General features: G+C 37.4%; 1 protein-coding gene across 1 annotated transcript in view; it reads right to left on the reverse strand.

Annotated features, from left to right (window-relative positions):
* Positions 1-1,063: 1,063 nt before the first annotated feature.
* The window catches only part of traf3ip1 (TNF receptor-associated factor 3 interacting protein 1), a 119,308-nt gene continuing 99,977 nt past the window's right edge, over positions 1,064-20,394 (reverse strand). The window contains exons 13-16 of the mRNA XM_028807304.2: positions 10,855-10,891; positions 7,254-7,330; positions 6,591-6,814; positions 1,064-2,846 (exon numbers count right to left, since the gene is read on the reverse strand). Of these exons, the coding sequence (XP_028663137.1) occupies positions 2,681-2,846; positions 6,591-6,814; positions 7,254-7,330; positions 10,855-10,891 (504 nt within the window). The 3' untranslated portion in view covers positions 1,064-2,680. The remainder of the gene's footprint in view (positions 2,847-6,590; positions 6,815-7,253; positions 7,331-10,854; positions 10,892-20,394) is intronic.

The raw sequence follows: 20,394 nt of genomic DNA on the forward strand, positions 1-20,394 counted from the left end.
TTTAAATACAAATATTCTAGAAAACTGCCGCAGTCAACAGTTGTAAAAGAAAAACAGATTTTGGTCCCTCATATTACTTATAATGCTAATACCTACACATGGATACTGATCTAAAATACTGTAACAATTTTTATATTCTATAGTATCAAAAATTATAACCTGCAGATGCTTCTGCCACTCACAGGGCACAAAGAGGCACAAGCAGACTCCAAACACATATTTCCTGGCTGGTTCAGGATTGTCCAACAGCTTCCCCAGATGTGCAGCTCAATGTGTTCAACTCAGTGTGCAGGTCATTTTTATAAAGACAAAAAGAAAAGTGTAAGCAAAGCCACTGTTTTTTTTGTAGTTGTATTATGAACGGGCGGCACGGTGGCACAGTGGGTAGCGCTGCTGCCTCGCAGTTGGGAGATCTGGGGACCTGGGTTCGCTTCCTGGGTCCTCCCTGCGTGGAGTTTGCATGTTCTCCCCGTGTCTACGTGGGTTTCCTCCGGGTGCTCCGGTTTCCTCCCACAGTCCAAAGACATGCAGGTTAGGTGAATTGGTGATTCTAAATTGGCCCTAGTGTGTGCTTGGTGTGTTTGTGTGTGTCCTGCGGTGGGTTGGCACCCTGCCCGGGATTGGTTCCTGCCTTGTGCCCTATGTTGGCTGGGATTGGCTCCAGCAGACCCCCGTGACCCTGTGTTTGGATTCAGCGGGTTGGAAAATGGATGGATGTATTATGAACTGCATACAGGAGTTGTGCTTTTTTTGAACCAGCATACTGGTCAAAATATCAAAAGAAAAAAGAGGAATATGGCTTTAAAACAAGTATTTTAGCTAAATGCTATAAAATTATGAAATAGCTGGTCATGTATTTCTTTGTGGAGTTGTGATACATGGTGTTCAGCATGCCAAGTAATTTACAAAACACATAGTTCAATTATGGGCCAAAATCTCCTGTAAAAGAATTTTAGAAAAAAACAAGATAAAAAGCCATATGTACTGCACAAAGTAAAACAGCAAGACTTGAATGTAGTGTGATCCCAAAAAACAGTATACACAACTTTGTCAAACCTTTAAATAAACTTGTGCATTATAGCAGGGATTATTTTATTAACACTCCACTACAAAATTATAATAATTTGGGAACTATGTTACAGAATACAAATATACATAATATACAAGCAGCAATATAATATACATTCAGATTAGAGATAGTTACTGACAATTCCAACAATTGTTGATTTACATAAATCCCAAAGGAAGGTGCCAACATATTGTCTTGCCTGTGTTTATTTTGGTTTTTTTTTAAATTGTGAAACAAAAATAATTGAAAACTAATCATAATTAGAACTACCTCTACATACACGTCAGGGAGAAGCCAAGTGAAAAGTAATAGACTGTAAAAATTATTTATCAATACTGACATATTGAACCCTTGATACCATACATTCTGTGTTCTGTTTAGAATATCAGAAGCTTACTGATGAGCACAATGTAGAACTTTCAATGTTCTTTAAGTTACACACATTTTAAAATACTACTCAGCTTTTCTTTATATATTGATATGTAAAACATTGTCTACATGTTCACTATTCAATGTACAAAACAGATACATTTCTGCTGTTAAGCACTGATAAATACTTGCACAACTTTACTGCAAGTTTAAAAGGTACAAAATGAAAGAAGTTAATAGTTTGTCTTAACCAGTCACAATATTTTGCAATTTAACCTGTAACTGTGATAACTGACAATTATAAAAGTGGAATAGACAGCTCCATTAAGATGTTCAGTATTATTTTTTTTAAAGGACCATGTAAATAGAAAAATTGCTGTAGCTGCCTTATTCTCCTTAACTTAGACAGTGCATGTAAAAACATGATTGCTGGAACATGCTGCAGTGTTTCAGAGATCAGCCAGCAGACAAGACATATTGTGAATAACAGCACACTGAAACAAAAGTGCTCAACAGATGTTTGAAAAGGATTAGGACAAACATTAGAGGAAAGGTAGTTTTTAGTGATCCTGTGCACCTTTCAGAGGAATACCTAGTACTGCAATCTCCAATTGATTTAAAGTATATGTATACAGTAAATTACCAATCAGGTAACATTTCTCAATATTATTTACATAAAATGAATAATCACGAAGAAAACTGATATTTAGTCAACACTTGCAGCTTGACATTTACTGTTCATTAATCAGTCCAGAAAGTGTATACAAAAATATCATTCATTAAATACATTTGTATTTAGTAAAAAATATTCACCAAAGCCTTACAAATCTATGAAGCTGAGGTATAATATGCAATTACTTTGAAGGAAAACTTACATGGGATTGAAGAAGCAGTATTATGGTATTTTTTTTGAAGAATGTAAGGCAAGGGCCAGTTTTTAAACATTACATACTTCAATATTCTGAACACATTTTACAGCATTTGTTACTTGAAAATGTATTACTATAAAACTAGCAGTTCTCATGAAAATCATTGGCTTCATGTGAAAGAAAGGAAATATTACAATAATGCAGGTGTGTTTTTTTTTTTTGCAGCAGGCACCCTCCATTTAACAGGGAATCAATGAACAGGTTCATCCAAAAAATGAATGAATTTGTTTTCATGATTACAAAAATATAGTAAAATAGTTCTTTTCAAAACGTGGTATTTGTCCGTTAAATCCAGTCTTTTTAAAATCTAATTTCATGTTTTGGATGAGAAGTTAATACTCAAGACCATTTTCTGAATCTTCTCTTCATTTTTAAGAATATTTGCCTTTACAGCACATATCTTGTCTTGCTGATCCCTGATTAATTGTTCCAGTTCTTCCAGTTCGGCCTTTAATGGTTCCACAGCACTGTCAGTTATACTTAAGAAGGGAAGAAAAAAAAAACATTATTTTGGGCTATTTTTATTGAAAAGTAAAATGTATTACTACTGCTAAGAGTATATAAAACAGATTACATAAAACTGGAGACTTCAATTACATTTTAATGAAGCATCTAAAGATAAATAGATTGAACTACTTAATAATAAAAATGAAAAACTCAAATGGCAATTAAATGTAACAACATATAGACATACAAAAATCAATACTTTTAATGGGGGGAGAAAATGAAAAAAATCAGCATCAGGGAGACAACCAACAAGGCTATACAATGTTGGCCTCTAAGAAAACGTAAATGGATTTTCACTAAAAATATAGGCCCAGAGATTTTTATTCATATCTGGCAATGAATGAAAGAAATACAACAAAGAGACCAGTGTGTTTAATTCTATGCAGATTTCCTAGTGGTCATAATATAATAAACGCTTATGAAAATGTACACTGCTAATAAGAGGATATTCTGACTGTTTTTAAAAATATGGAGAGTTAAACAATGAACATATTCTGAGTAATGGCACAGAGACAAGACACTGAATCAGGCGTCTGGGCCTTAATCTTCATAACTTTTGCCTGGTTTATTTATCATTGCTGAATTCCATAAGATCAATATGCTAATTGGGCATTGATACCCTATAAGTCTTCTTTCTGAATGTGATGTTTTTGGGTCCATTTTAAGACATTTTCTTCTATTTTTAATTCAACAATCTGGCAAACCTTGGACACAATAAAGGATTTTTTTGCTCAAACTGCGCAAATAATTACTTACTCTGTTGAAAATTCATAAAATGCAACAACAACATTTATTTATATAGCACATTTTCATACAAAAAGTAGCTCAAAGTGCTTTACATAATGAAGAAAAATAAAAGACAAAATAAGAAATTAAAATAAGACAACATTAGCTGGAGGAGGAGTATAGGGACCTAATCAATGACTTTGTTAAATGGTCCGACTCAAACCACCTACACCTGAACACCAGCAAAACCAAGGAGCTGGTGGTGGATTTTAGGAGGCCCAGACCCCTCATAGACCCAGTGATCATCAAAGGTGACTGTGTGCAGATGGTGCAGACCTATAAATATCTGGGAGTGCAGCTGGATGATAAATTAGACTGGACTGCCAATACTGATGCGCTGTGCAAGAAAGGACAAAGCCGGTTATACTTCCTTAGAAGGCTGGCTTCCTTCAACATCTGCAATAAGATGCTGCAGATGTTCTATCAAACAGTTGTGGCGAGCGCCCTCTTCTACGCAGTGGTGTGCTGGGGAGGCAGCATTAAGAGGAAAGACGCCTCACGCCTGGACAAACTGGTGAGGAAGGCAGGCTCTATTGTTGGCATGGAGCTGGACAGTTTAACATCTGTGGCAGAGCGAAGGGCGCTCAGCAGGCTCCTATCAATTATGGAGAATCCACTGCATCCACTAAATAATGTCATCTCCAGACAGAAGAGCAGCTTCAGCGACAGACTGCTGTCACTGTCCTGCTCCACAGACAGATTGAGGAGATCGTTCCTCCCCCAAACTATGCGACTCTTTAATTCCACCAGGGGGGGTAAACGTTAATATTTAACATTATACATAGTTATTGTCTGTTTTTTTCACCTGTATTATTATCATTCTTTAATTTAATATTATTTATTGTATCAGTATGCTGCTGCTGAAGAATGTGAATTTCCCATCGGGATTAATAAAGTATCTATCTATCTATCTATCTATCTATCTATCTATCTATCTATCTATCTATCTATCTATCTATCTATCTATCTATCTATCTATCTATCTATCTATCTATCTATCTATCTAGTTAACATAAAAAAAAGAGTAAGGTCCGATGGCCTGGGGGACAGAAAAAACAAAAAAAAAACTCCAGACGGCTGGAGAAAAAAATAAAATCTGCAGGGGTTCCAGGCCACGAGACTGCCTAGTCCCCTCTGGGCATTCTACCTAACATAAATGAAATAGTCCAACAGATGCGTTCTGCTCTCAAGTGTGTACTCTTATTCCGTCACTGTTGCTCCATCTGGTTTACAGATAAAGCAAGTATTTTACAATCCAACAAGACCCATTACAGTGCAATTCTTTTGATGCACACTATTTTATAAGGATCAAGTATCGTTCATTATTACCTGAGAGGTTCACCCTAGCTTAGCCATAGTCACTATTCTCAGTTTGTGAAGGAATCTCTCTCACACATACACACACCATCAGAGATGTACAGTGCATTAATTATGCTTATATCAAAAAAGCACAATGTGAACATTTGTAATTCATAATAGAAAAGGCTATGATTTTGTCTTTTGACACTCAAGTAACAAAACAAGGATAGATGTTGCAAAACAGACAGTTTTAGAGCTGGAACTGACCAGTTAATTAACTGTTACTATACCTTACACTACAAAGAAATGTATTCGTGGCTAGCCCCACTGGTGTCGAAACATGCAACAACAACACTGTACATGGTACAATGACACAGTAGACACATACAGGGCTGCAACTAGCAACACTTTTGCTGATCGGTTAGTTGATTATTATTTCGTTAATTAAGGGATTTAAAGCATGCAACCTTTGTGCAAAAGAGCAAGCATTTTTATTTTATTCCTTGCACAATGCTCTCCTTGATAACAATAGTACAAATATGCTCAAAAATTACATTTGCCAAAAAAAGTGTGAAGCATTAAGTCTTGTTACTAACTTTAAGATCTAGATTAATAATTTCAAGACTGTTCTCAGTATCTGGGGTAAAAGGCCAAAGCCATTATTAAGCATTGATATAAGCCATCTAAGTTGCTATACCGTACAGAGTGACTCAATTTTTACAGATCTTGTAAGACAGATTTCTTAGCATATGTGAAGCAGAAATATTTACCACCATTATATAATTTCCATGTTTGGTTTTATTGAATGCTATTTTGAGTTTTACTTATCTGTAAAGGTTTACAGTATTAAAGATTTGTACTGTAAAATGGAAATGTACCATGCAAGGAGAAACTCGATAATTTTTTCTGAGCTGCCTTCCATAAGGTGTACCAAGCATAATGGAAAGGTCAGTACTAAGCTGACACAAGTATTGAATGCTATGAAACTTCTATAGGATCCTACAAAGAATAAGAGATACGCTTTAATGAAGGATTTGTGTTAAAGTATTTCTAAGCATTATTATTTGTTTGGAAAATAATTTTTTATGCAAGATTTTAAATTATTTTTATAGTTCCTGATGTAGAAAGGATAGCTGGCATAAAACTGGTGTTAAGAATATGCATTATTTATGTGATTTTCAGCAGAAGGCTGAACATCCTTCACCTTAACAATTGTTTTTAACTGTTTCACATGTATAGCTACATGAATATTCAATCATTATTGGAGCCCTGCAACTCCTCAACTCTAACAACTACTGCTATAAAAATGTCACTCTACAATATGCACCTTTATATAGTCTGCAATGTTAAAGATAAGTCCAGCTTCATATTGCTTTAAAATGATCCATCAAGGAGAACTGCTTTAAGACATAAACCAGCCATGTTTTCAAAAAAAGATAACATATCTTTTGATGTTCAGTTAAAGGTTGTTAACGTGTATTACTAAGGTTTAGAGAGCACAAAAGCACGATCCACTAACACAAATAATAATGTCAAGAAATAAACTGCATAGACAACTTGTCCCTCACATAACTTAGTAAGAAATTCTTCCAAGAAGAAATCGAAAAGTAAGTCTCACAAATATTACTTACCTCTGCTCATGAAGTAAAGATTCAGCATGTTCCTTATTCTCACGTCGCCACATTTGTAGCTCATTCTGCATAGAGTCCATGTCTTCTTGAATATAGTCCATGATCTTTCCTAAAGGAAGAGTACTTCTGCAAACCGTTTGTATAGAGGAGCGAAGCTTTTCGATCTCTCTTGTGACTAGGTCCCTCTCACTCTTTCTTGCAGTTTCTGAGAGAATTGTTTTTTCCTTAATAGCAAAAAATTTTAATAACCAAGACATCACATCACATGTGGAAAGGTCTTCTAATATAACTTTTTTGTAACTGAGCTTTCAAAAATTTCAAAGATTTCAAAATTCAGAATATGAATAGCTATGTGTATACAAGATTCTGTTTAAAATGGGCATTGCTGCCAAGAAAATGATCTAAAACTCACATATGCTATGTACTTTAAAACCATAATATAGTAAATAAGTAATTTGTTCTAATTAAAAAAATCAAATGTACAGCACTGTGCATGTTGTCTTCCTTTAATAAGTTAGTTTTTTTTTCTTCAATGTCACATTCAGTTGTTTTGTGTTTTGCTGCCAGTTATCTATAAACTCTTTCTTGCCATTTTAACAGCACTGGATGCTTAAACATACAGTACACTCAAGAGTTATTTTGGAACTTAAAAAAACATCATACCCGTTCTTTAGACTTGGCAGAATTCTGTGAAGACTCGTATTCTTTCTTGGTTTCTAAAATTTTCTTTACAAGTCCCCCTAGAAATTATAAAACATAGGAATAAGTAAAAAAAACAGTAAATCTACATTATGTGGCCAACTTTTCAGATTGCATTTAGATCACTTTTGCATGTAGTACTAAATCTGACAGATATTTGCAACTTTAATGTGATATGCATTTGAATGCTTGAATCAGAATTGTCTGAAAATTTACACTGTTCTAACTAGACATCCTGAGGCAGTCTGATGTATTCTACCATTACAATCTAGAGCAAGGCCTTGCATAGTTTATAGACTAAGACACTGTCAAACCTTGCCCACACAAAAGATTTTGGATAGTTAATGGTACTCTGCTCCTGTCACTAGCAAATGCATATTTTTCCCAAGAATGCCTTGTAGACAAACATCTACATAAGTAATTAAATATGCCTTGCATCAAAACCCTCCTTTCTTGGGTGAGCATGTTTTCTATGTACAGATACAGAAGTAATAGTTGCTCTCAAAATTGCAGCTACAACATTTCGGTTTTTGTTTCTCTTCCTTGCCATCATGAGGTATTAAATTTCTAAACACACTACATAGAAAGCAGAACTAAGCAGTGGAGCAGCCAGCATACTGTAGGTCTCCATGGTGGCAAACTTTTTTTTTTACATTTTGTGCATATGGTTTATATTTGGGGTAGATATCTGTATACACTCATAGTGGATTTGGATTGTTTTCAAAATTTGAACAGTCAAAAAAAACTTGTAAGCTAAGTCACTTGCAGTGTAAACATTGTCTTTACAGACAATTGTACACTTAAGAAAATATACTCAGAAAGCAGCAGTTCTGCAGTTGAAAACATCTTGTTAATGAGAGATGTCAAAGAAGAATGCCCAGACTCAATCAAAGTAATAAAAAAATACTCTCTCCTTACAACACAGGTATGCAAAAGGGCAACCATATGTTAGACCTTGAAGCAGATGAGCTACAGCAGCATACTTTTACACTTCTGTCAGCAAAGAACATCTGAATAAGGATACAGTGAATAATCACCAAAACTGATTGAAATGAAATTATTTGTTACTGTGACATGTAGATGGTAGGGTCAGAATTTCACATTAACAAATCCATAGATCCATCCACCTTTGTGTCAGTGATACCTGGTGGCAGCAGTATAATGTGGTAGTGTAATATATATTAGGCTTCTTAATACCAGCTGAGCCTCATTTGAAAGTCACTACATACATTTGCATTATTACTGATCTAATATATGCCTTTATGATCACAGTCTACCCCTTGCAATAGATATTTCGCAATACCAGTTTTTATTTTGAAAGTGGAATTTAGTACTTGATATGTACAAGTAATAAAAAAAGATACTGAGTGTACATTGTATTAATGTAGTTTACTTTAACAAACTGTAATAAGCATAACTAATCAGATAAAAGGGTACCAAATGGTAAAATCAATTACTGTATACTAAGACATCATATAAAATTTTTCAAATACTACTGGATAACAAATAACATTAATTAATTTTTCTTTAGTCTTCATTTTTATAGTAAACTCACAAGCCACTGATAAACTTTTATAGACAAAATTAGTTATCGATCAGCAGATGATTCTCCACAGAACACTTAAACTGTCACGAATGTGATGAAGCATTTATGCACTAGGTCCTCTTCTTTTATTGTAAAAATCATCACCTACAATACTAACGTGTTCAAAAAAATAAATGTATATACAGTGGAACCTCGGTTTGCGAGCATAATTCGTTCCGGAAACGTTTTCGTAGTCCAAAGCACTCGTATATCAAAGTGAATTTCCCTATAAGAAATAATGGAAACTCAAATGATTTGTTCCACAACCCAAAACTATTCATATAAAAATGATTAATACAAAATATAAAGTAAAAATACATAAAACAAATTAACCTGCACTTTACCTTTGAAAAGAATCATGGCTGGTGTGAGTGAGTTTCTAAACTCTTGTGGGATTCCACCCAATGGGATGACACGTGGAAGAGCATCCCAAAGCAATTGCAGTATCCCAGCGCTGTAGCAGTTCGCCGTAAAAGCGAATCCAAAAAGACTGTGGACATGCTATAAGCGCCTGCCGTCGATGAGTGATACAAGGAACAAGGAAGATTATAAATGCGCAGGGCCCTGCCTGACTGCTGTCTGTTTCAAGCTGAATAAAGCTGGTGTTGCTAAAGTACTGAGACTCAGCTTCGTGTTTTAGTGTGCAAGACGGGGACTCGCACGTCACAGCGCGCGCGCGAACACACACACACACGAGAGCGTGTGCACACACACAAACATACACACGCAAGTGAGCACACACACACACACACACACACACAAGCGCGCGCGCACACAGTCACAATGCTAATGCTGTAGTAAACGGTATACGCTCATACGGATGTTTACTATGAGTGAGGCACGCCGACTCAGACGGAGAATGGGAGACGATTGCCCACAATCCTGTAGCGAGAGAGAGAAAAAACCATCAGCTCAGTTGTGATCACATGACGCTCAGCAGACAAAGAGTATACATAATACTCATACTGCAAGACCTCGCTCGTTTATCAAGTCAAAATTTATTAAAAATTTTTGCTCGTCTTGCAAAACACTCGTAAACCAAGTTACTCACAAATCGAGGTTCCACTGAAAGTATATATTTCATTAAAGTTTATAAAAATGACTAATATTTTTATGAAAAAATCTGCACATTTTTAAAGCATTGTAGAGAATGGACCTGCTTTTAATGAGCAATCAAAGCGGTGATGTCTGGATCCAAGTTGGCCAACTACAGTTTCAATTTGGGCTCCACATTCGGCTGATTTATCTTCGTTGTTTTCAGTCCAACAAGTATTGAAAATTTACTGTCACATCCAGAGTGACAGAGTAGAGTGAAATTCTTATTTGATATGTACCATAATCAAAAGCATCTGGGTTTCTCAATACAATTTAATTAAACCTTATTTCAAAACTCACTCATTAAGTCCATCAACGCCTATTCTCAGTGAAGTCAGGCACAGGGCAGCAACCTACCCTGGGTGTAGTGCGCCTAATGTATAATTTCCATAAGAAAAGCAGTTTTTCCTTCTTTTTACAATTTGAAATTTGGACATCTCATTCACAATCTATTTTTAATCCATTATATTACCATGCTTAGTCCATTACAAGACTGCATATACCAATAACCAATCCTTAAGAGTATTACAAAAACAAACAAAAAAAAACCCTCAAGGAAGAAGTTAGAGTTGCCAATCAACCTTAATGCATATTAACTCAATGTTTGGAGAGGAATCCACTTTAAACAAAGTGCACATGTAATCTCAATTAAAAAAGGCACTCTTAGCATTCTACTAAATTAATAAAAAGTTCTACAATAATTTTTAGAGTACAACCAACTTAAAATGAGATGCAATCTTTCAATCTGTATACAATATCACAATGGATTTTCAGGGTATAGATTGTTCGCCTTACTTAGTTTTATGATACTGTGGCATTTTTAAAACAGTGGGACCAATAATTCCAGTTTTTCAGAAAATAATATACTATATATTCATACATTACCATGTTTTTCACCATCCTTCAACTCAATTGCTGGTTCCTAATAGGAAGAGAGAGAGAAATTGGTGTGTTATTATAAAATGCTACTTTGAAACTGTTCTAAAATGTTTGGAATTATATGTTTTCATAAACTATTCTTCCGCAGTGTCAGCTTACTATATATCATGGTATAAAACCACCTGTATATGTTTCTAAGGATGACAGCCGGTAGGAATATACAAAACTTGGAGGTATTCCTGAAGGGTCCATATTGAAACACCACAAAGATTGAAAGTGTATACCATTTATTTATACCATCTCTCTATTATAAAAAAAAATCTTGGAAGGAGACGAGACGGGATTGTCTCAGAGAGACACTTTCACGTCCCGCAAGACGAGTCTTCGTGCCAAGAAATGTAACCACACTTGGGGCCAGAAGCCCTGCGAGACAAGAGCTTATGTAAAGAGATTTGGAAAAGACCTGCCCACATAACCACACACATGGTTCAATCATTTCTCAGTTGTGTGAATGCTATTGTCAGACATTTTGGGGCCAGAAGCCCAGCGAGACAAGAGCTTATGTAAAGAGATTTGGAAAAGACCTGCCCACATAACCACACACATGGTTCAATCATTTCTCAGTTGTGTGAATGCTATTGTCAGACATTTTGGGGCCAGAAGCCCAGCGAGACAAGAGCTTATGTAAAGAGATTTGGAAAAGACCTGCCCACATAACCACACACATGGTTCAATCATTTCTCAGTTGTGTGAATGTTATTGTCAGACATTTCTTGTAGAGAGAAAGAAACAATATTCACTCACGGGCAGTTATATGTTGCGTTGTCACGATGTAATTCCAAACATGGAATCAAAACTTGAGATAAAATGCGATGTTGATGAAAAGGTAAAAGTGAAAAGAGATCGAATATATGGACATAGATGATATGACAGAAGTGTGCCACACAAGATGCAGATCACTTGGCATGGTAGCAGCAGCAATCCAGCAGCTGATCAAGCAAAGAGAAGGTTTGAAAAAAAATCTGCATGTGTTTCCCATTGTATCAGCGTTTAAGTGGGGGTGTCGGAGGAGTGACCGTGTCTCCTTGGGGTGCATTCAGCCCCCCTCTTCACAATGTGAGGGGCAGAAAAGAGGCTGGGGCATATCGCAAGTCAGGGAGGATGGGGGCCTGAGGTTGGTGGTTGGCGAGCAAAGTGAACAGGGGGCAAAGCCACCTAGTTTTTAAAAAGGCAAAATTGACAGAAGGATAAAAATAATTGGAAAAACACAATTTAGAAACAATTAACACCCAAGTCACCTGCATGTGCCTAAACATACAGATTTTGCATCCCTGTGTACAAAAAGGCAGCTATTGTGCCAAACTGTTTCTACCAACAACAAAATTGATTCTTCTAAATCTCTTTACTAGTGATGTTCCAATCGATCAGGTGCTAATGAAAATCGGTGGATTTCTCTACAAATGACTAATTGGTACTCAGTTAATTGACTGGATCTCAAAAACATCTGCTTTTGTAAGCTTTCAATAATTAAGTTGTAGTACCACATTATAGCAAATGTTACAGTATTTGATGAAGTGCAAGTGTTGTTTTGCTGCCAGAACTTCCTGTAAAAAGAGAATAGCAATGTTGACTTTGGGAGTGATAAAAGACTGGAACACTGGTATTTAGATTAAAGAAAGTGGACAAAAAAACAGAAAAAAGTAATTTGAGGATTTGTCTTGTGTACAGAGAGGAACAGAAGATGTATGTATCCAAGCTAAAATCATAGCTGAAAGGGTTTTAATGGGGTAGGGCTGCACTGACATATCTTCAACAGAAAGAGAAGCTGCTTTAATGAATTCAGTTCTTTTTATTTTTTCTTGACAGTGAAGGAGCTTGTTAAGTATGGCAGATCATACTTTGAATTAGAAAAGATAAAGAAGAATTTGCTTCTTAGTAAACAATAGGCTTGTTAGCTTAAGAGTCAAATTTATCTATTTTGCTTGTAAGCTTATTGGCCTTGCATCTTCTTGATAAACATCTAATGAATATTCTATTGGAATGATGGCTTGTAATTATGACAAGCATTTTGTTTTCCTTTATGACATATGAAGCATTGATAAATGTGTGTGTCCATGTTTTATTAGATAAAATAGGTCTGTATTTTAAAGGAATACTCCACCCAAAAATTACCTTTTTTATGTTATTTACAATACTTATTGCATGCGTCCTTTAACGACTCCATTTGGGACCAGCCATTTGGTTAAATTGGCCATTTGTGGGAGTACAGCTCATTGTAAATCAAGCTCTGTGGGTCTGGTATGGGTCACTGGTAAGCATACTTTAACTACTGGTACAGAGTAGCACAAACTGCTCTTTGGAGTCTGCAACGTACACCGGCTCAGTATAAGGCAGTGTTTTTTCAATCACAGAGCTGCGATCCGGGTTGCTGAAGCAATCAGCAATGCTGCTCGATATGTTATTTTTTAATACCAAGGGGGACTTCAGAACACAGTTGTTTCACCAAGTGGGCAGTTTGTAAATGATGTTAATGGATCTTCAATGAATGTAAGGTAAAAAAGGGTAAAACTGGGTCATGGACCATTGCCGTTGAAAAATACTGGCATAAGGATGGCTGCACAGGCTGAAAACATAAGGTTGGCCTTAAATCACAAACTCTTTTCAAATTGAAGAAAGGCCTGGAGCCATTAGATTGAGTGATACTTCACAATTAGGAATCAGCTGTTTTGTGTCTCCACTAATTCTACCTATACTTTAAGTACTGCATGAAATATTTTTCAATTGTTGCTTTAATCTAGTCCTAATATAAATGTAGTTATTGACTAGGAATAATCATACACAAAAACTAGGAAATAGTGGGCCTTAAAAATGCAGCAGCTGATTTTGTTTCTCTGTGCTTAATATTGCTTCAATTCCACTGTTCCGCTCCGTGCTTTACAAGGCTTCACTCCCATTTCTCAGACCCCCACCGCTTTCTCCTCTTCATTTTCCAGCACCCACCCACACCAATATGAAGTATCCCTCTGGTTACCTGGGGTCTGAGGTAATCCCCACCCTCTTTCTCCCCACCTCTATGCAATTCCCCCAGATTCAAAACTGCCCAAAAATCATACCTCAAAACCGAGAGATTATTTGTGGAAAAAAAAAAAAGCATTTTAAAAGGTAAGTGCCATCTTTCTCACCCCCTGTGCTCCCCAACAAGAATTTTGCATACATCTCTCTCTCTCTCAGGAATAATCCATCAACATTAAAGACATTTAGAAAAATCAAAAATATTGTAATGTACCATCATTTTTAACACATTTGTAGAAATAGAATAATGAAGAAGAACATACAGTGAGGAATAAAGATGAATGGTAAGAATAGCTAATAATACAAGAAATGTATTACATTTTAGTGTTTACAAATCAACAATAGAATCCTTTTGTGTTTGGAAAGAACTCTCAACATTCAGGGGCTTTCAACCTTCCAATTAAAGATAAATACATGAACAGGAAGAACCTAAAGGGTTCAGCCTGCACATTGACTTAGGAGTTTTTTTGCTTTTTTTGACCTGAAGTAGTATGTAAATTGTGAATACTTCTTTTGATCTGAATTCATATACATTTGTATATTAAAAGTATGGAAATTTCAGGCTTTCAATTTTTTATGCCATATCAAACCACCTACTGGTTTTACTTAAAAAAATAAATTATTAAAAAAAGTATTTGTCTTACGTAAGAAAAACTACAAAACATATATACCCATCGTAATTACTTATCAAAATCCCAAAATATAATACTAACGATGGGGGATTTAAGAAACATCGTTTTTGCCTAATCAAGGATCAGTACTTAATTTCGGACAAAACAAATTGCAGTATGTTGAAATATTCAATTCCTGTAGAGAGTATGCCAAACAACATCAAACAACATTTGATCACACATGTGTCAGTAGCCTACTGTAGTTAAGCATTTACTTTTTTACTGTTATCGCAAATCATGCTGTGTTACTACTTTTACTGTACTTGCAAATTATACCCAAGATCGTGGTCTACTTGACAGCATTTGGTTTATATTAATCAGTCCATGCAACCAACCTCAGGTCAATGAGGATGCCATGACCAGACAATGCTTTGGAAAACATTGGCTTAAAAAATGTTAGGGAACCCTGTATTAAACTGTTTCATTTAGCCAAACATTTCTTGTATCAAAATATTGCACTGTAAACTAATTTAGAACTGTAAACTATTTAGAACAAATACATTACAGTGGAACCCCGGGTTACGAGTTTAATCCGTTCCAGAACCGAGCTCGTAACCCGATCTGCTCGTAACCCGAACGAATTTTCCCCATTTAAAATAATGTAAATGAGATTAATCCGTTCCAGCCCTCCAAAAAAGTCCCCAAAATATCATAAATAATGGAAAAAAACATGTTTTTAAATAAGAAACAAACATCAAAATACTGTATTAGTAAATATAGTTAAATAAAAGATAAACCAACTTAAGAAAATGTAACCTTACCTTTGGCGGCAGACGATTGCAGTTAACGGAGAGCGGCTGAAGAAGGATGGAGGGAGGGAGGGAAGGAAGGAGGGAGGACTAGAGGACTGGCTGCATTTTCGGCACCTTCACATCAAAAAAAACTAAAATTGCACTTTCTTAACTGTACGTACGTACATGAATTGTAAAAAAAATAAACTTTCTTAACTTTAAACTTAGCCTAACACTTAACATTACGTACGTATGATTTTTTTTTACGCTAATCATCTGTTTTTGCCTTTTTGGCTGCACTTTCGGCACCTTCACTTATAGCAGTTTCAGTTTTAGTATAAAGATACCTATGCAACGACGTTTGCTTTTGCCTGCTTTTTAAAAGCTTACGGAAGTGAGCCAAGCAGGTGTCATCATAATTTGCGGCAGAACGACTAGTTGCAACTTTTTCTGGATGTTTCTTTTCAATGAAACTTGTAACCTTCTCCCACATTCCCAGCACTTCTTTAATTTCACTTGTCGAAATTTCCTCTGTCTCGACCTCCTCCTCACTACCGCTGATCTCTTGCAGAGCCTCCGTACGTTGCATGTCCTGCAGCTCAAGCAACTCCTGTGTTGAGAGTTCCTCGACAAGCTCGTTGATATCACCCTCGTCAACCTGCAGACCCATCGACTTGCCGAGGGACACGATTTCATGCACTGGATCTACGTCGGGCACGTTGGTCTCGGTATCAAGACCAAATCCTTCAAAGTCCCTCGCTGCAACCGCATCAGGCCATAACTTCTTCCATGCAGAATTCAGTGTTCTTGTGGTCACTTCTTTCCACACCAGGTCAATCATGCGTAGGCATTGCACGATGTTGTAATGTTCTTTCCAGAACTCTCGGAGTGTTAGCTCCATATTTTCTGTCACATCGAAGCATCGGTTGAACAGATGCTTCGTGTAGAGCTTTTTGAAATTGGAAATGACCTGCTGATCCATCGGTTGCAGGATTGAAGTCGTGTTGGGTGGGAGGTAGAGGACTTTTATGAATTGATATTCTTCACGGATGTTGTCTTGGAGACCGGGCAGGTGGGCTGGAGCATTGTCGAGGACGAGTAACGCTTGCAGAGGCAGTTTGTTTTCTTGAAGATACTTCTTCACCGCAGGTCCAAAGCAGAGATTTACCCAGTCGATGAAGAACTGCCGCGTAACCCATGCCTTTGGATTGGCGCGCCACATCACGTGCAGTTTTTCTTTAAGAATCCTGTGAGTCTTAAAGGCTCGAGGATTCTCTGAATGATAGACTAGCAGTGGCTTCACTTTAAAGTCACCGCTAGCATTTGCACACAATGCAAGGGTGAGGTGGTCCTTCATCGGCTTATGTCCTGGCATCTTCGTCTCCTCTGCTGTGATGTACGTCCTACGGGGCATTTTCTTCCAAAAAAGCCCCGTCTCGTCTCAATTAAAAACTTGCTGGGGGATGCAACATCCTGCCTCGATGAGCTGCGCGAAACGTGTGATGAACTCGCCAGCTGCCTTCTGGTCTGCACTTTCTGCCTCGCCATGTCTTACGACAGAGTGAATGCCTGATCGCTTCTTAAATCTGTCGAACCATCCATGACTAGCCTTGAATTCTGGTTCTACTACATCCGTAGATGTGGATGGTTCTTTCTGCTTCAGGTCATTGTAAATGATGCAAGCTTTCTCGCTTATGACTGTTTCAGTAATCATATTTCCTGCCAACTCTTTCTCTTTTATCCACAATAACAGCAGGTTTTCCATTTCTTCGTGGATAGCCGACCTTTGCTGTGTAATTACGGTCATGCCTTTTGCTACTTTTACACTCTTTATGGTCTCCTTTTGCTTTAGTATTGTGCATATCGTGGACGTACTGCGGTCGTAAATTTTGGCGAGTTCCATCACACGCACACCTCTCTCATGCTTTTCTATAATTTCCTGCTTCAACTCGACTGACAGCATCCTTTTCTTCTTGCTGCTGTCCTTTCCACTTCCTACCTTCTTTGAAGACATGGTTATTGCCCAATATGTATGAAACACACACAAAAAAAGTTCAAGAAACGTGGATGTACTACGATAAGAAGAGCGATACGTCTTTCCAGCGCGCGGTAACACGTGAGAAGGAAGAGATGCTGTGATACCAGAGAATTGTGGGTAAAAGAGGATTCTGGGTACAAGTACTGTACAGTAGTAGTACGTAGGACAGTAAAGGAATGGTTGGGATAAGCCTTTGAAACGGCTCTGGGTAGAAGGGGTAGAGGTTTCCGGGTAAGAAAGGCGAAGCGGAAACTAGCGGTGACGTATCGGAGCTCGGCTCGTAAAACGTGCAGGCCTCGTAAACCGGGCAGAAATTTTGCTCGGATCGCGGCTCGTAAACCGGGGTTCCACTGTATAGCTACTTTGTTTTCTTAGTCCCAAACGTTTTCACTTAGAATGTTTTTAGTCATACTTTCAGTTATACTTATTTATAAACTACATAAGATAATTTGAAGACAATCTTTAAAATCTGGCTTCATTTTTTAAGAATGTCAACTTCAGCAAGGCTACTGCAGCTGCAGTTTCAAAAGTCCTGGTTTACTGCAGTCTATTGAGAATTAGTGTATGGAGGCACACTTGTTATTTTTTCTGAAAATACATTTTTTTGAAAAAGGCATAGTTAATAATTTGAATTGAAGTGAATCTCAAATTACCAGGGTTAAACCAAAAATTGAATTGATTTGACAAGTCACCACCATATCATACCTCTAGATAGGATTGTAGACCAATGAATGAGTAACTGAGATAGGTCTTCAGTTCAAAAAGTCTATCACATGAGGCTTTCGTCTCCTGTTTATGATGTGCGCAGATTATTCCAGAAGTGTGTGTATGTATATTATATATATACTAGGGGGCTCTGCCCCCTGCTCGCTTCGCTCGCCAACCCCTGGTGTTGTGAAATTACAAAGAGCGTGATGTATGAATGAGATATAGCATAGTGTGAAGGTGTAGATGACGAATACAGGAAGCAAATAAAGTTGTCCATGTCCAAAAACGGGCTCAGAGAGGTAGATGCCAACCTTGTCCATGGTTTGTCCTTGTGATTTGTTGATGGTCATGGCAAAGGCAGGATTAATGGGGAACTGTCGCCGTTTAAGTGTAAAAGGTAATTCCAGGTCAGAACTTGTAAGGTCAATTCTAGGAATTAGAACAGTACTGTTAGCATGTGATCCTGTAAGAAGTTTTGCTTTAATAATATTGTGTGTCATGGTGTTGACGACTAAAAGTGTGTACCATTGCATAAACCCTGTTTAGTGTTAAGGTTTCTTAATAGCATGATTATTGTTCCGTTTTTAAGGCTAAGATTGTGTTGTGGTAATCCGGCTGGGTTAATAGTGTTCAAATATTCTATGGGGAAATTAAGATGGTCATTGTCCTCATCAGAGTCAACTTTGTCAGAGCTTAGAAAGAGGTGTGCCTCTCCAGGAAGTAATGAAATGACCTGGTTATTAATGTGATCAACATTAATATTTTTTGGACATAATATAGTTCGTTATGTTAAAAGGGGTATTTGGTCTAATGAGACCGCTGTTCCAAATATCTCCATAAGTAAGTCGAAGCAGATAAAGGGTTGAGGAATTGTAATAATATCTGGGTGAAGTACATTTTTTTATGTGGACTGAACAATAGCTGAGCGCAGGGCATGTGGAATCACCAATCAGGTCTCGCGCCTGTATATATATTGTAGTCCGGTCTCTTGTTGTTTATGTATGACGTTGTCAGCGTATTTTAAGGTGGACTGAATAATAGCTGAGCTTATGGCATGTGGAGCAATAGCTAAGCACTGTCTAAAATCTCCTCCTAATAAAAGTACCTTTCCTCCAAAGGGAATATTATTATTCATCAACGCAATGCCAATTGTCCGCGCATTTTAAGGTGGACTGAACAATAGCTGAGCGCATTGCATGTAGAGCAATAGTTAAGCACTGTCTAAAATCTCTGGATGCAAAAGCAAATGAACTATTGTAGGATCTAATGCAGTTCATAAAGTTTTTACTTTCAGGTACTTCGTTAGTTAGAAGCTTCTGTAGATATGCAGGATATGAATGTAAAGGAGGCAGTCTAATTTGACCCTTTTGACAACAACGTGTAAATTCTTTACTTGTATTGCCAGTTGTTTCTTCAGGGAAGTTAAGTGAATGACAATGATTGCAAATGACATTCATTAATCCCAATGAATTTTCATGAATAGTGGACTCATTATTGAACCGGATCACAGTCACTGTTAATATGGAGCCTTTTCTGTGGTTGAACGGTTAATAGTGCATCAGTGTAATGAGATCGACCTATGCTGCATAATTTGAACGTGTTCAGATGACGTATGTTTAATACGGACGGTTTGTTCAGTAATGGGGCTTTGTGTCTCATTTCTTATTTATGTTAGTGTGGTCGTGGGTCCGAATCCTCCTTTTTGTGTATGTTTCGTGTGCTATGTCCGTAGTCTGTCCCGTTTCGTGTCCAATGGGTTTGTGTGGCGCTTGCGTCTGACTTCTTTTTTTTTGTGTGCTAGGGGCGCGTTGCCTCACTTTTTTTATCTGCGTTAGTGGAGGGGGTGTTTGTGTGTCGTGGGTCTGAATCCTCTTCTTTGTGTGCTTACCGTTTCGTGTGCTATGTGGCGCTTGCGTCTGACTCCTTTCTTTTTGGTGTTCTAGGGGCGCGAGGCCTCATTTATTATTTCAGTTACTGGAGGGGGGGCTTTGTGTGTCGTGGGTCTCAATCCTCTTCTTTGTGTATGTCCCGTTTCGTGTGCAATGGGCTTCGTGCGTTTACATTGCATTCCATCCGGTTTCCGTTGCTTTGGGGTGGGGGGGTTTGTCTTGTGGGGCGCCTACGCAGTACGTCTTTTGCGTCCACGGCCCATGGCCGGATGTCCCTGCGTCCATCCGGTTTACCATTCTCGTTTAGTAATATGGATATATATATATATATATATATATATATATATATATATACACTGCGGTGGGACTGGTTCCTGCCTTGTGCCCTGTGTTGGCTGGGATTGGCTCCAGCAGACCCCCCGTGACCCTGTGTTCGG

The sequence above is a fragment of the Erpetoichthys calabaricus genome, chromosome 8 (genome assembly GCF_900747795.2).
Source record: "Erpetoichthys calabaricus chromosome 8, fErpCal1.3, whole genome shotgun sequence".
NCBI classification, from domain to species: Eukaryota; Metazoa; Chordata; class Cladistia; order Polypteriformes; family Polypteridae; genus Erpetoichthys; species Erpetoichthys calabaricus.